At 40.5% G+C, this 15,863-nt stretch overlaps 1 protein-coding gene across 1 annotated transcript in view; it reads right to left on the bottom strand.

Annotated features, from left to right (window-relative positions):
* The window catches only part of PTPRO (protein tyrosine phosphatase receptor type O), a 145,738-nt gene that overhangs the window by 39,798 nt on the left and 90,077 nt on the right, over positions 1-15,863 (bottom strand). Inside the window, exons 3-9 of the mRNA XM_041398668.1 lie at positions 14,528-14,686; positions 12,531-12,683; positions 10,501-10,947; positions 9,960-10,121; positions 7,011-7,210; positions 4,675-4,795; positions 2,534-2,727 (exon numbers count right to left, since the gene is read on the bottom strand). Of these exons, the coding sequence (XP_041254602.1) occupies positions 2,534-2,727; positions 4,675-4,795; positions 7,011-7,210; positions 9,960-10,121; positions 10,501-10,947; positions 12,531-12,683; positions 14,528-14,686 (1,436 nt within the window). The remainder of the gene's footprint in view (positions 1-2,533; positions 2,728-4,674; positions 4,796-7,010; positions 7,211-9,959; positions 10,122-10,500; positions 10,948-12,530; positions 12,684-14,527; positions 14,687-15,863) is intronic.

Here is a 15,863-nt window from a genome sequence, read left to right as displayed (position 1 = left end):
ACACAAAGAGCAGCTCAGGAGAGAGCTCACAGCGTGAGGCAAGGCTTCTGAAACACAACAGTATTTATAAAACCAGTGCCTACAGTCATTTTTCTGAGCTCCCATTCCTTCCTTCAGTGGAAATCTCTGAAATTTGGCCTTGCAATTTATTAAAAAGTCTGTGCAGGGGGAGCAACCACAGCTGTGATGGCTCTGCTGCTCATCCACATCCACCTGGTCACAGGTTCTGTGCACCACGGGAAGGAATCTCAAAGGATTTCCAGGGTGGTAAGAAGCATTCACACAGAGCAGACTTCCATCACAATTCCAGTGTGATGAAGGCAAAATATTTAATTGGGAAATGTTGGTGTTCCTAGTTGGATTAAAAGGGGTTTGAGGATAAATTAGAATCCATGTTTTTGTCTCAGATATTGTCACTTTAAGAGATGTATTTTTTTTCCCAATTTTTCAAGTGGGAAAAAAAATTTTATTTTTCACTTTCTATTATAATTTATTATAAATGGAATAGGAATGAAACATAAATGACTTATGAGACATAAATTATATATGTAAATATAAATGAGATATAAATGAAGTATAAAAAGCAGTATGTTTTATGTTATAGTATTGCATGGAATGTTTAAGTTAAAACTCCGATTCTTCCACTGACAGCACAGAACATTTAAGATTTTGATGTCTAGATGAAAAGCCTCTTGATATTTTTAAAATTCAAAATAAAAGCAAATTGAAAAAAAATGAAGAACTTCAACAATGTAGAAATTGCTATTTTTACAGATCTCTGCTCTTTGCAGTGACCTTTTTTCTCCAGATACTACAAGACAATGCAAATGTAAGTGATGTAATCTGTTCTTCTCATGATTTTTTTTTGAAGTTTTATCCACATTGACACCAAATCCTTGAAGATGATTGGACTTCTTCTGACATGCCCCTGGTGTCATATGGGAAATACCAACATCGCTTTGACAATTTTTGAGTAACTTGCAGAGCACAAAATGAATGAAGCAACTAAACAGAGTGAAAAGACAAATCCAGCTCCAAAGGTTCTTATCAAATGTTAACCCTCCAGAAAATAATGCTTGATTATTTCATGCTGTTGGAGGCATTGATTTTTGATTCTTCTCATTGTTGCTTTCAAATACAGCACTCAGAGGTGTCAGCAGGGATCAGTGGGATTCTGGAGCACCATTAGAGAACCCAAACCAAAGCCCACCAGCCCCTACCTGTACATTAAATGTCACAACAGAATAACAGGGAAACATTCTTTTCCTAGTTCAGGATTAGGCTTTAAAATTATCCTTGAAGAAATGCTCACTTTAGCTGTGATACAGCAGTGTTGCATTTCAGATCGAAATCCAGACAAAGCAATTCCAACTTGGCTTCCCTGAGGAGGATTTGCAACAGTAAGGGACAACATCATCTCCCTTTCCTAATGAACAACACTGACTCTGCATGATAGCTTTATTTCTTGGATCACTTAGATCACTCATCTATTAATCTATTTTTGCTGAGTCATGATCACAAGATATTAATTACCAGTTTGGTAAGTTATTTTTGTTTTTAATTTCCCTGGAGATTTATGTGTTAGATTTATAGTCACATACCCAATTACAGTAAAGCTGCTGGAGCCAAAATGACTCCACAAATGGCATTATGCAAATCAATTACAGTAAATCACTGTGGCTCTCACCAGCAGCAGAAGTTATTGCTATCTTTTTTGCATACTCATAACTTTATTGAACAACTAATTTCAGGTAGAATTGCTTTCTGTCTTGCACTACAACAAAATCTGAATAAAATCTTTTCACCTTCTCCAAATAATGGGAAAGAGGAGGAAAATTTCACTTTATATCTGCAAGGACACCTGTGAATATAAGTGTGAGCATGCTCTTATAGAGACCAGTGTTCACCTAGCAAAAATCCTGCGAAAGAGGAGGAAAATTTCACTTTGTATCTGCAAGGACACCTGTGAATATAAGTGTCTTATAGAGACAAGTGTTCACCTAGTAAAAACCCTGACCTAAGATTTGGCAGCTTCAGAAACATGAAGGTATCTTTTCAGAAAAAAACAGAGCTAAGCTTTCCACATGGCACACTGAGAGACCAGCCTGCAAGCCCCAAATCCATACCATCAATATTAATTATGTAGATAAGCCTTTGCACTGCACCCCCCGAGGAGATGATGGAACTTTTAAAGCCTTGACTGACAAACTGACCCACAAACTGAAGCTGCCTCTGGACTTGCTGAGCAACAACAAAGCAAAAAAAAAAAAAGAGGCTAAACTCCTGTCTCATTGCTCTGCTTGATATTTAGCATGGTTCAGCTGGCAGTGCCTTACTTTAGAAAGGAAAATGCCTCCAGCACCCTGGGCCATTTTCTCTGCTTTGCTGGGGGAAAAAACAAAAAGTGCCAGACTTAAAGGCATTTATATATATATATATACATATTCATGGGGAAAATGCTGGGGAAAAGAAGTGTCACAAGGTGCCAGGGCCACACAGGCATGGGAAAGCAAGGCAGGAATGGTCACTGTACCACTGAGGCAGTCAAGGAGACAGTTGCTGCTATTTCATAGTAGGTTGTCCACTCCGAGGTCATGGTTGATGGGTTGAAGTAAAACATTTCCACCACGTATTTCCTGAACACCCCCAGGAAAGGTCTGTTCCAGCTCAGAACCACAGCAGTGGGTCCCAAAGGGTAAAGTGTCAGATCCTTTATTCCAGTGGGCACTACAAAACAGAAATTATGGTTAGCAACGTGCATGTGTTAGCAGCTGCACTTTATTTAAAAATTATACCTTTCCTTTATCAAGTTCTACCTATTTCTGACTTTAATCCTCAAGAACTTCCTGGTCACAAGCAGTTGAATACCATTTTTAAAGCATTTGTTCTCCAGTTTAAAACTCCCTTTTCAGAAGTGGCTACAGATCATGTGCTGTTGGCTGCTTAACTTGACATAAAGTCACATCTCGCTTTCTCACATAAATGGAGGGTTCTATTCTACTTTGAAAATCAGGGTGCTCAGGAGATATTTCAAGACGCTCAAAAACAAAAGCATCAAAAGCCAGAGCACTGTAAGAAAGCAAAGTTTTCATCTCCAGCCCTCCTTCCCTGGGGAAGCCAAAGGTTCTGTCATGTATTGCTATTCCTGCCTCACAGAGGGTGACACTGAGAAAGAGTCAAGTGATTTGAAGAATGTCACGTCAAGGGTCAACTTCTGCAGCCTGTATGGTCTGGAAAGCAATTATTCTCCATGACTTCATTGAGGCTACTTAAATAAGGGCTCAGAGCTAACATTTGCCAGGGCTGCAGAGCCCCAGCTGTTGCACACCGGGTCAGAACCCAGAGCAGCACCCAGGTTATTTCAGCCCGTGTTAGCACACAGCTTTGCCTTTATAAATCATTTACCACGTCTTTGCTTTGCTTTCTCTGAACTGCTGATTCTCACCCTGTGAAAATGAGCCTTAGGATAAATGTGGGGAGAATGGAATGCTTTTTAAAGAGTGTTTTAATTTATTTGAGTTTCATTTGTTGTTAGCTACCGCTGGTAAGTTCGTAGAAGAATTTGTTGTTCAGTTCTATTATTTCAGTATCATAATCAATAAACTGTTGTGCAATGAAAATTCCTACAGCTGTTGTTTTACTGCATAAAAACAGCCCCTTCATAATATCAAATTTACGAGATGTTCTATTTAGAAACTCATTGTCATTTTCAGTTTTGTAAGAAACTTTCATGGTTGTGAGGCCATAAAAAAGTGGAGAAAATGAAGGAACTTATTTACTTTGGATATACATGATTTTACTTTCACAAATAAAAGAAGAATTTTTTAAACTTTTGAATTACAGTGAGAAAGAAGAACAAAAGCATTTGTGAAAACTGTCCAATGACAGAAATTTCAACATTAAAGTATATATAAATATTGAAATACCGATTTTTCCTTTCCTGAAATAAAGCATACTTTACACATTTTTATTCAGACCAAATTTATGAAACTGTATAAGAAGACTGACTAGAATGAAAAGGCTCTCACCATAATCACTAGACCACATATTGGCTTTTATTTAAGGATTAAATTCTTAACAGGATAACATTTTTTTCTGTTTCACTTTCTTCCCTACATCACAGAGAGGAAGCAGCATTAAAAATACTGAAGATCTCTAAGTTTCAGCCACCTGCTGTCCCACTGAGCAGACTTTTTGTCAAAAGGAGAAGCTGGGTGACACAGGTTGAATATTTCCCTGCAAATGTAACTCTGTACACTGAATCTCTTTCTCTTTTCCCTCTCTCTCCTTATATACATTTTGTTTAAGTGGTAATCTTAACAAAATTAATTACACTGAAACTGAAAATTACTGAACTCTGTCCTAAATGACCCTTTGTAGGAGCCTGGTGGCATCCTAAATTACAGGTATGGGGGCAGCAGCTCTGCCTGTTGGACATAAAACCACATTATTGAAAATGCTAGTCTCAGAGTCAGTCTCAGAGGACTCTTCTCATTTTCAAATCCCAAAGCAGAGAACACGGAGACTCACTCTTAAACTTGAGAAAATCAAGGCGCGGTCTACAGGACTTAATGAACATACTACACATTGTTCATTTTTTTTTAAAAAAACCCAAACCAAAACAAAAACCTGAAAACAAATACATGCATTTCAATCAGTAGGTTCAGGGATTACCAATGGAAAATGTGACAGGATCAGAGGGAGGTCCAACCAAAGGTCCTTTCCTCAGGTAAACCACAACTTGGTACTGGGCACCAGGAACAAGATTTTCAATAAGGCTGCTGCTGGAATTCACCTAAGAGGAGAGGAACTCAGATATGAAGCATTTACTTGATTAATAAAAGAGTATTGAGACTGTACTTGAATGGCTCCAGCTACAAAAGGCATGAATCCAAACACACTGGCAGCAAGAGCTTCATTCATTCAGCCCCACGTGGCAAAACCGGGGCAGTGGTCAGGACTGACCTCACAAAAGACCTGACTCAGAGAATTGCACTTGCCTGGCTGAATAAGGTCAGCTACCTAATGCAGACCCACTCTCTCCTACTGTCAAAGTTTATTACAATATTCAGGCTACCTTATTCATTTTCAGGTGGTACTATTCAGGCTGCAGTATTTAGACCACGTGTTTTCAGTTAGAGCCTGAGGCTTTCCATCCATCATTGATGCAGCTCTGTGAGCTGCATTTTGGGGAATCTGTCCTCTGACTGCAGCTACTGAATGACTCCACTGTGAAATCAGAGAGGAAATATCACCTCCCCTCCACTACAAACTGTAACTTAGGGGCGTTGTGATTTTTCTTTTCAGTTTGAAAATATCACCGTTAAAATTTCTGCTGTGCCACACCAGGTTTCAGTCAGAGCTGGAGGCAGAATTCCAGACCAAGTGATTCCTGGTCTGATACAACAGGAAGAAGCTTTTCTCCTGAAGACTCCACAAACAGCAAATGCACAGAGCAGCTTTGAGGAAAAGCCTCCACACATCCTTTCTAGAGCTGCAGGCTGGTATTTCCTACTAATATTTTCTTCACAACCTTCCCAAAGTCTGTATCACAGCCACCTCTGCACTGGTGGCTTATTGCAATGCACATGAGTGTATCACTGCCAAGCACAGATTTAGTGAGGAACAGAATTTGTCTTTACCAGCTGCTCTGGAAAGCTAAATCAATTTAAAATCATGCACCATGTTGGAAATGGATAGAACTCTGCACTGAATTTTGCTCTTTTCAGCTCATCATGGAGAACCCAAACCAACAACTATTAACAATTCCAAGTACAGTCAGTTGATAAAAATTGATACAAATATATATGTAATGACAGAAAGAAACAAATAACTGTATTTAGACTTTTCAACCTACTTGCAGTAAACACACATTTACTTTCACAGATATCTTGTTTATTCACAGATTAACTTTAGGTACTTGTTTTTGACTTTGTAGATGAATCCTGTAGTATCTGTGGAAATTATAAATGCAAATGTTTGGGATCTGTGTTTATACTCACCTACTGTACTTTGCTTCCCATTTAAATGACTGCACTTCTAAGAAATACAAGTAACAATAAGATAACAAGCTGATTCTGAAAAACAATTCTCAAATTGTCACTTCCAACCATTTAAGTTCAAAGCCATTCTTGAACTGGAACTCAAAATTTTCACAGAGATTAATTTTACAAGTCATTTTAAGGGTCACAAATTCTCTGTATTAATTCACTGGCAGGGCTGATGATGAAGTTGGAGGAAATGATTTACAAGGATGCCAGCAGTCCCCTCCATTCCCATGGGTGGGCTGAGGGTGCTGCAGGGCAGCTCTGCAGTGCTTTGCAGCCTCCTCCATCACACACATTCAGGGAGCCAGACAGAAGCCATGGCCCTGATCAGGAAAAGGCTGCATCAGCATCCTGGTGAGGTCACTGAGATGTAAAATCTTCCTAATTGAAGCCACGTGCCACTCACCTATCACAGGCACAGAGTCTGCACTCACTAAGTGTTTCAAGTAGCAGAAAACTGTCAGGTTTAGGGGTTCAGGACTCTTGATGGTTATAAACTCACCCCATAAATGACTTGTCCATACAAGTCACTGGTGGTCTAAATTGCTATTTGTTTCCTAGAACTGACACCTTTTTCTATGGATGAAAAGACAAGCTGGCTTCTGATCACCTCAAAACTTCCAGAAAATTTACAGTCAGGTTCTGTACTCAAATGTGGGACAGCTAAGAAATAATTTATGTTACTTTGATGATAACCATGCACGTGAGAACTTTGCTTATTGCAGATGCACTGCAGCACATGCCTGAGTGAAGTCACAGCAAGCCCAGCAGAAACACCACTTGACCAACCCTGTGGTGTACTGCACATTCTCATTCCTGACTGCTGGGCTCTCCTCTCCTCTCAGCACCAGCCGCATCCCTCCCTCTGGATTCTTAATCCTTGTGCCTTCTGGGCACAAGGATTCTAAACAGCAGCGCGATGTTTTCACTGGATTGGAAAACGCTCCAGCTTCTGCTCCTTACCTCAGTGCAGTAGTGTTTTTCAAGCCTTTGGCTTTCCTTTTGCTTCTGGCAGGTGAGGGAGAGCACAGACACGATGGTGCTGTTGCCACTGCTCTCGTGTGACGCCGTCCAGGATGTCAGGGCAGTCGTGGAGCTCAGCACGGTCACGGTCACATGCTGGGGCTTCTCAGTGAGCTCCTCTATCCACTCACCTGTGGGGCCTGGGACATGGCCCAAAAGCACAGGTGAGCAAGCCACTCCATCCATTTCAGCCACACGTGTTGAAACACCCTTCTTTCAGGGAATTATTTATTCCCTTTTACAATTATTTATTCCCTTATTTATTATTTATTCCCTTTCAGGTGAGGGAGGCTGGATTGGCAGATGTCCACCCCCACAGCCACAAGGCAGCAGAAGTGGCAGCCCCTGGGAAAACCTGCAGCAGAGCCCATGACAAGAGAAATGTGCCTGTCTGAAAATTCAGAGGGCAGTATTCTCTGCTGCTTACCAGAAACCACCCAGCAGGATCAGATCTGCTCCAAGGGAATGCTTAAAAGCAGTGGCAGCCAATAATGTACAGATCATTGACCAATATGAAAGGCTAAGCACACAGATTTCTTTGCCTCTCCACATACTAACACACCCTCCAAGCACACCACGGCCTCAAAGCATGAAAATCAAGTTCACAGAGGTCACCACAGTGAAGAATCTCATTTTTCATTGGACTTTTTGGAGCACTTGGTTGAGAACACAGCTTTAAATATAGATAAAAGAACAGTTTGGAAAATAACTTTAGCTAGACTTGGTCAAAATCTTGTATTTCATGAAAATAGCCCGTTTTTCTTGTCACTTTTAAGCTATACTTGTGACCCCTCTCTCCTTGACATTCTTCCTCTGTGCAACTCTAATGGTAATTTACATTTATTGACAAAATAAAACAAATGCCAGAGCAAGAATGTGGTTTAAGATCAGCCTATAAGATTTGACTGCTATCTGGATGTAGCAAAGATATGTAACACAAGCCAGTAATTTGACAGGATGATTCACTAACCAAGCATTACAAGGAAAATATAAGACTGACATTGTGGGCAAAATTTATTCACAGCAGCAGACCCACACCCACACAGGTAAAAAAAGGAATTTGATCATTAGATTATTCTCTGGAGACAGAGGATGTACATGCAGCCCTCACTATTCAGAAACTGGTTCAGCATTGGCATTAAGGCAGCAGAGATGCCTCATGTCATAACCAGAGCTGTACTCCCCACAAAAAAAGCCTACTTGATCAGACTCAGAATGATGAATGGAAAAGCAATTTTAACCTAAGAGCATTTGTTCTATCTCCAATTTGGCATTCTACCAGAATTACATATAAAATCTATCTAAAATACTAAGGACCTTGCATTCAACAGAATAACTAAGATGCCTGCCAAGAGCCCTCATTCTGATGTAAAAGCATGCAAAACTGACAAAACCCAAAAACCAAAGGTTCTTATGTGTTACATGTAAAATTAAAATACCACTGCCTTCCTGTAACACCTTAATACTTTATCCATAATGAGATTAAGGTTCATCCTTAATCTGCCCATCCACACCCCTATAATTTGGGTTAACAAGCCCTTATTTCTCTCAGGTCCACAGTTAGCATGGTGGACACATTAAGTGTTAAAAACTGCTTAATGAAAATAAAATATGTCACACCTTGCAAAATGGAACAACATTTGGTATTAATAGCAATGCTACATATTTATCTACTTTAATGCTTTTCATATAATGAAGCTGTCCAACAATTCCTCAAGAAAAACAGAAGACAGTGAAATTACAACAGCAGAGACCCTCTCTCTCTCATGTGCTGTTTTCTGGATGTTTTCCAATTATTGTTTCTTCCAACTATAAAGTTGTTAAAAATGGGAGCAATAGTGGAATTGCTACAAGCAGCCCAGCATTATGATGAATTCAAGTGTAAATACCTAGTGTTTGTAAATGTTATGAGCTACCAAAGGCACAATTTTTATTCATAATATACTGAAGTGCTTGACTACATTTCCTTTTAATAGGATTTTTTCTGCCAGCTTTGGCCACTGTGTCTTGTTGCAGCAGTCATGGTTTGGGAAGGTATTATCTTTTCACATGCAAAATTGTGCAGTGCTGCAAGTATTCCCCTGTCTCATTCCATGGGCATTCCATAGGGTATATCTATTTCCTCTTGCAGAAAAAGGTACAAAGGTGACCACAGCCATTAGAAGGATAATGATCTGAATTCACCAACACCTGTCTCACTTGCTGATCCAATTGTCAGTCTCGGTATTAGTTTACACAATAGTGTATTATTACTTTGTCTTTTACCGAATCTCCAGTTAAGAAAGTCTGGGATTCTACAGGGAAATAATAAATTACTTTTTCTCCTTTGAATTTAGCAGGCTGAACCACTTCATCTGCTGTAATTTGCTCTGTGTTCTCTCAGAGACCATTCAATTTCAGAGTTCAGTGTTTAATTGTGCAATTCCCACACTCTCAGCCTGTGCTGCCCTTCATTCCCCACCCAGTACATACTCCAGGAGTAGGAAAGTTAAATATTTCCAAAGCTCTCTACAACCACCAAATTAATTCTTGGAATTAAATCCTCACTGTGAGAGATGCAAAAGGGAAACTCATTTCATTTCTGAACACTGACAATGACTCCATCACATCACTTGCTTTCCTAAGACTGCCAGGATGGCACAACCAAGGCCCATCCAGGCAGGTTGCAATATATTAACTATTATAATTAATACAATAAAATTTATATCAATATTTATAATTATAATTAATGCATATTTGCACTATATTTCCTTCTCTGGCACAGGGAATTCCTGAAGACCAGACCCTTGTGATCCATCAGCAGGTGCCAGAAATACCACAGTGGTCAAACTCTGTAAATTGCAGCTATGTTGCTCAGGGAGAAAAAGATGAGTTTGATGAGATACTTACTGATGTAAAAGCTAAGTGTTTTTGCTGATTGACTTCCCCGAACTTCACAAGAGCCAGATGAGCTGAATGTTGTTACAGACAACTTGTATTTTCCTGGTTCTTTCAGTTCAGCAACAAATTTGTGAGTGTCCTCACTCACTGTCAAAAATTCTGTGGAGTTCTCTAAATCAGGAGGGGAAAAAAAAGTGTGGATTAATTGAAAATTGAAAGGTACCAGCCACCAGGAGAATTATTTACATCAGAAATGCTAATCCTGTTTCAGCTGTGGGATTAAAAGGTATCCAAGAGGAATTTATTCAAACAGTGGGGCAATATGTGCAGCAGTATAAATCTTGTTTAACAAAAGAAAGCTGCAAGCTGTGGTTTACTCCTGCCCAGCCAAAAGCAGATGCTGCTCAATGCAAAAACTCCTCAAGAAATACATGGGATCTAACAAAGCCCTCTGAAGCACAGTACTTGATAATTGGTAATTCATACAGGAGACAACCACCAATGGAATTACAGAAAAGGAGGATGAGAAGGGCACAAGGCTCGGCTTTACCTTCCCTTTCAATATTGATGTGGAAACCATCAAAGGCAGTAGGTGGCTTTGGGGGCAACCAGGTCAGCACCATCTGCACAGGAAGGAAGGGAGGGGGCTCTGCTGTGGGTCTGCCAGACGTGTTGGCATCGCTGGCTCCATAATCCCTGGAACCTGCGTTGACAAACTCCTCCTCCCCCTCGGAGGACTCGGCCTCGCTGGACCACCAGGATGGCTGCGAGCTGGTTCCATACTCGCTGCTGTTGGAGTGCTCATCAAGCCAGGCTGCAGAGGTGTTTGCTGCTGGGATTTCAGTAGGGCTCTCAGAAGGATGGCTGGGTTTCTCTTTCCTCATGATCTCCTGCGGTCCGATGAAGGATTCTTCCGCGAAATTCCCGCTGTGCTCCTCCCAGTTGTTTCTGTTGATCGGCACGATCTGAACGGAAATGTTTCGGGGTGGGTAAGGAACTGAAAGAGAAGCAAGGGACAGGCTTTTAATGGGTATGTCCTGTGCACATTTAAATGTATTAATTCCCCAGACAAACAGCATTCTCCTAGGGATTGTTTGAAATAACTTGTTCTTACTACGATCCTCCCTTCTCTTGCCTATTCCTATACATACACCAAAGTGACTGTAGTGGGATCAAGATGAGCATAAATTCACAGCATTGTCACAATAAAGAATGCCAGGAAGTAAAGTAGATGTGAAGTCACAGTAAATATAACTTCAGTGCCATTTTAATAGCAAGGATACTAGTGTGAATTTTTAACAGTGAATCTTTATTGTGTCTTCCAGGAAGTTCTCGATCATGGAAAAAAAGCCCACCTCTGTAGAAATGAATTTAAACATGCAAAAAGAATATATGGCATAGCTCATATTTAAAAAAATAACCTTGCTGTAGGGCTTTTCATATGCTTTTAGCAGCCACCTTTTCACAAGCATTAAACATCAGTTTAAAATTTAATATTTGTGAAAGCTTGATCTTAAGATTTGGGTCTCCACAAGACAAGATTCTGGCACGCAAAGAAGTTACTTCAGCTGATGCCAGGAGGTGAACACACAGCATTTTGTCTGTCTCACTGAGATTGCTTGTCTGCCTCTCCTTACACACTCAGTATGAGTATCCTCTGCAAATAATTTTGCCTGGCACCTTTTAAGCTGGCACTTTACAGCACACTAATTTGTTCAAATCCCATCCCAGCCACAGCCACTAATAGAAAACCAGACTCTACATTCTCATTGCAGTTCATGTGAAAAATGAGACATGGGAGGGCAGCTGAAAAAAAAAAAAGGATCCTGTTGGTTATGCTTCAATATCTCAACAACTATATTTAAGATCCTCAGGACAGAACTCAGCTGGCATCAGTTGGCTTAGTTCTGTCCAAGGCAATGGACCAACACCAGTGTATTCATCTGAAGATTTGGCCTTTTGATTTTATCATTGGTACATTTCACTTTGGACCCTGATAAATGTCTGCGGTCCAAGAGATTAACAAAAAAGTTTTGGGCACCATCCCAGGACCAAATTAAATTAGTTCTGGACCCTGAACAAATGTAATTTTCAGCCTTTGCAACATTGCTGTCTTGGAAATTAAAAGTTCATGCTTCAGGGCACAGAGTGGCCGCCAAGTTGGGCAGCTATGACATTCCTCTCCGTGATGGAAAAGGGCACAGTGAGGAAGGTCTCGAGCAGTGCAGCTGTGATTCACCGCACAAGGAGACAGACCAACAGAGACAGATCAATAGTCTGCTCAGTGCAGCTATTCCTGTGGCATAAAAATTCATTCCTAGCACAAGGCCCGGGATACCTCACATGAAGCAGAAGTTATTTTGTAAGAAGCAAGATTTATTACAGAAACACTCACGCAAATTTCCCTCTGCGCTGTTTGCGTACACAAGCCTATGGAACAGCCACAGCATCCTCCTCCCGTGCTCCCAGGAGTGCTCCCACACAGACCCTGCTCTCTGTGGGATCAGTCCCCTCCCCACAGCAGCAAGAAAAGCAGAAATACAGACTTTGGAAGAAACGGTGTGTAAGAATTTTAATCACCTGTCCTGTGCTGTTTGGGCTCATGCTGGACCCCACTGTATTCCACGAGCGTGCTCTTGTTGAAGGTTGCTTCTGATACCAACTGAAATGTGATGTTACTGTAGCATATGCCTGGCAGCCAGTGATTGAAAACTGTTTTACCTTTAAAGAAATCTGCAGAAGGTTTAAAGAGAAAAGAAGGAAGGGAAAAAAAAAAAACAACAAACGGATAATGCATCAAATGTTCGCTTTCTGATAATGTGACTGCACATGGTGAATGGGCAATGTTTTAGATGTTTAAACATTTTTCAGCCTGCTCTGAGACATGAAATTGTAATAATTCAGTTTGCCAACTGTTTTCCTGGCTGTCAAAGCCACTTTGCTACCAGAAAAAAGAAAGACCAAAAAAAAAAGGCCCAGCACAAGAAACATGAGCTGCTTTTCACCGGCAAGGGAACTGAATCTGGCAACCTGCTCCACGTGACACTGAATATCTCAAAGAGCATCTGACAGTTCCTGCAGACCTTTAACTGCTGCACGCAAAAGGTCTTTTTTTTTTTGCTGCTTTTTTGCTGACTGAGGCCCAGCATTTGTGGGAGATGTTCAAAGGAATCCCTCAGCAATCGAATGGTGCTGAGGGCTCAGCTCACGTCCACCACACAGGAGGGCTGAAGAGAACTTGCTCAGGGCTGTCTGGCTGTGTGCAAGGTGATTAGTGAATCTCCTAATTTAGGCTGACTCTTTTATTTATCAGCAGCTTTAGTGTCACAGTCCCCGGAACCATCTATTAGCTGTAGAAGAGAAAAATTACTGCTGGTGTCCCTTTTGTTCTCTGCAAAGAGGTCAACTGTATTTTCTGCCATGATCCAGACTTTATCCTTCCTAACTTCTGGCACTTTACAGCACCGAGAAGAGGATTTCCAGCCCCACTTTGTACTGAAGCAAAGGGACTCCCAAATTCTCTGACCTCTTTCTGGAGGTGTGTATCTCCCTCTGCTGACTTTAAAGAGATTTTCCAGTGACCAGTCTTCTATTCTGGGATCCTTAATTCAGTGCCTAAAATTCAATCCAGCACCTACTGGATTGCCCAAAGATTTTGGATTTAATTTTGATTTTGGATTTTACTGCCACTATGGGATGTTAAACCATTGGAGTTTCAGGGTCCCACAAGGCCTTTCTCACCTCTTAGGGTGCTTCCCACAGGATATTTACAGACCCATTTATATCCCTGAGACAGATACTGTGCTTAAGATATACTGCAGGGCAAAAGTTGTAAACAAATACAATTGTCGTAAACAATATGAAAGGGTTCAGTCACGAACAAATAAAAAGGAAAGCAGAATTTGCTCTTGTTTAGATCATTCAGGTGGTTAGGTTGGTTGTTTGCTTAGGCTGACTGTCTAGACTGTTAGATTGATTGCCCTTGACTAGATTATTTTAGGAACATTGAAATTTCTATCGTGCAACAGGGTTTATTAGCTTGGGGACAGCACTGGATGCTGCATTGATGTACTCCACAGCACAGCACTGTGTCACTGCAGGGTGACACAGAGCCACCAGGTTTGATCCTGTGCCAACAATCTGCTTTACTGAATGGGTTTCCCTCCTCTGGGACATCCCAGAGCTTTCCTATCAGCTACAGACCAAAGGGGGAACCTTGGCCAGAGGGAAAAGCCTGGGAGCTTTTGTATTTCTTTGAAGTGACACACAAGCACCAGGGAGTGGGGATGCCTTCCCAGGCTAATTTCAGACTGAATACAAAAATCCAGACCATTGAGTCTTCCTCTAAAACCCCAAAGAAAGGGAACATCACTAGAACTAGGTTCCTAGCAGTTTAAAAATCCCAAGTGAACCACCTGCTCAATTCACTGACCCATCCCCTACTTCACAATATAAAAGCACATCACCAGAAGCACAAATCATTATATAAATACAAATCAAAACCCCATCTAAGGCCACTGTTTTGGATGTTTCTAGCAGAGTTAGCATTAAATTTTGTTGAAATAGTTTCCACCTACCTTTGTAGAGCATTGTTCGGTAGTCTTTTCCTTCCCAATAGCTTATATTGACCCTGGTAAAAACATTGTACTTCTCTGGGTACTGAATTTCAAACAACACTCCTGTTTCTGGAGATGGCTTGTAATCATAGATAGAAACATTGCTCACAGGAAGTGGTTCTAAAGGATAGACAAACAAAAGGGGGGAAAAAAGGAAGAAAGGGGCAGATTAAGAGGCAAACCGAGTCATTTGCACATATACGATGTCAATGAAAATAAACATTATTGAAGGTATGGTATACACAATATCAGTGAAAATAAATGCTTTTGTAGGTATGGCACAGGCACTTTTAAATCTACCAGGTGATATCTGAGGCTTCACTGAAGTATGAGGCAAAGCTACTGGGACATTGTCAAAGCCAGTATTTCTATATTCCCTTCTTTAAATAATGTATTTTCTTAACACTTACACTTTAACAGCACAATTTCCATATTTGACATTAAAAAAAAAACTTATTATTTAAGCACTCACAGTCATGACCTCAGAAACATTTTCATCTTTAATACTTGTCAATCATGTAGAAGTGCCCAGACAAAACCAACACAACACTTGAAACTGCTTGTGACTTCAGCATAAATGTAGAGCTTTCAAGATGAGCTGAGAAAATTATCAGTGTAATGGCCAAAGGAAGCTACATGAATAAAGATTTCCTATTTTGGAAATGTATCTATACATTTCTTTATTTCATGGGTAGTTATACAGTCTATTCCCACCATGTGAGAAAGCCACAATCCCTATCTGTTTATCCACGCCAAACTTCTAAATAAACAAAATAAAGCATTATTTTACAGATGAATAACAGAGGTACAGAGAAGTAAAATGGTTTATTGGAGAGCAAAGGGAAAGCCTGTGCACAGGAAGGAGGTAGGTCAGGAACTGCTGCTCTCTGCACTCAGGCCATAAAAAGTGAGAAAAATATCCTGTGATCTGAAATCCAGACCAGTGCAGCTCCATCAGATGAGGAAAGACACGTCAGCTCACTGCTGCATTGTTGCTGACAATAAGAAAGTCACATTTTTAATCAGCCTTCTCTATTAATTAAAAAACCCCAAGAAAAACTAAAAGAAAGAACATTTTTTGTTCAAGGCTCTCCTCAGCAAGAAAAAATTGACAGCAACCCAATTATGCTGTGGTTAAGAGGTCCGAGCAAGATTATGCTGTTAGCTGAAATTTGTCATAGTAACATATTTTAATAGAGATAATGCAATTATGCCTACATCCTTATAAAGATTAGCATGTTGATTTAGTTCTTGCACAATACAGGGATCAGACTGCAAAATTCAGGCTGTTGATTAG

The sequence above is a fragment of the Onychostruthus taczanowskii genome, unplaced genomic scaffold, assembly GCF_017590055.1.
Source record: "Onychostruthus taczanowskii isolate IOZ18803 unplaced genomic scaffold, ASM1759005v1 scaffold15, whole genome shotgun sequence".
NCBI lineage: Eukaryota > Metazoa > Chordata > Aves > Passeriformes > Passeridae > Onychostruthus > Onychostruthus taczanowskii.
Note: the sequence above shows the minus strand (reverse complement) of the source record. Positions and strands in the feature narration are given on the sequence as shown.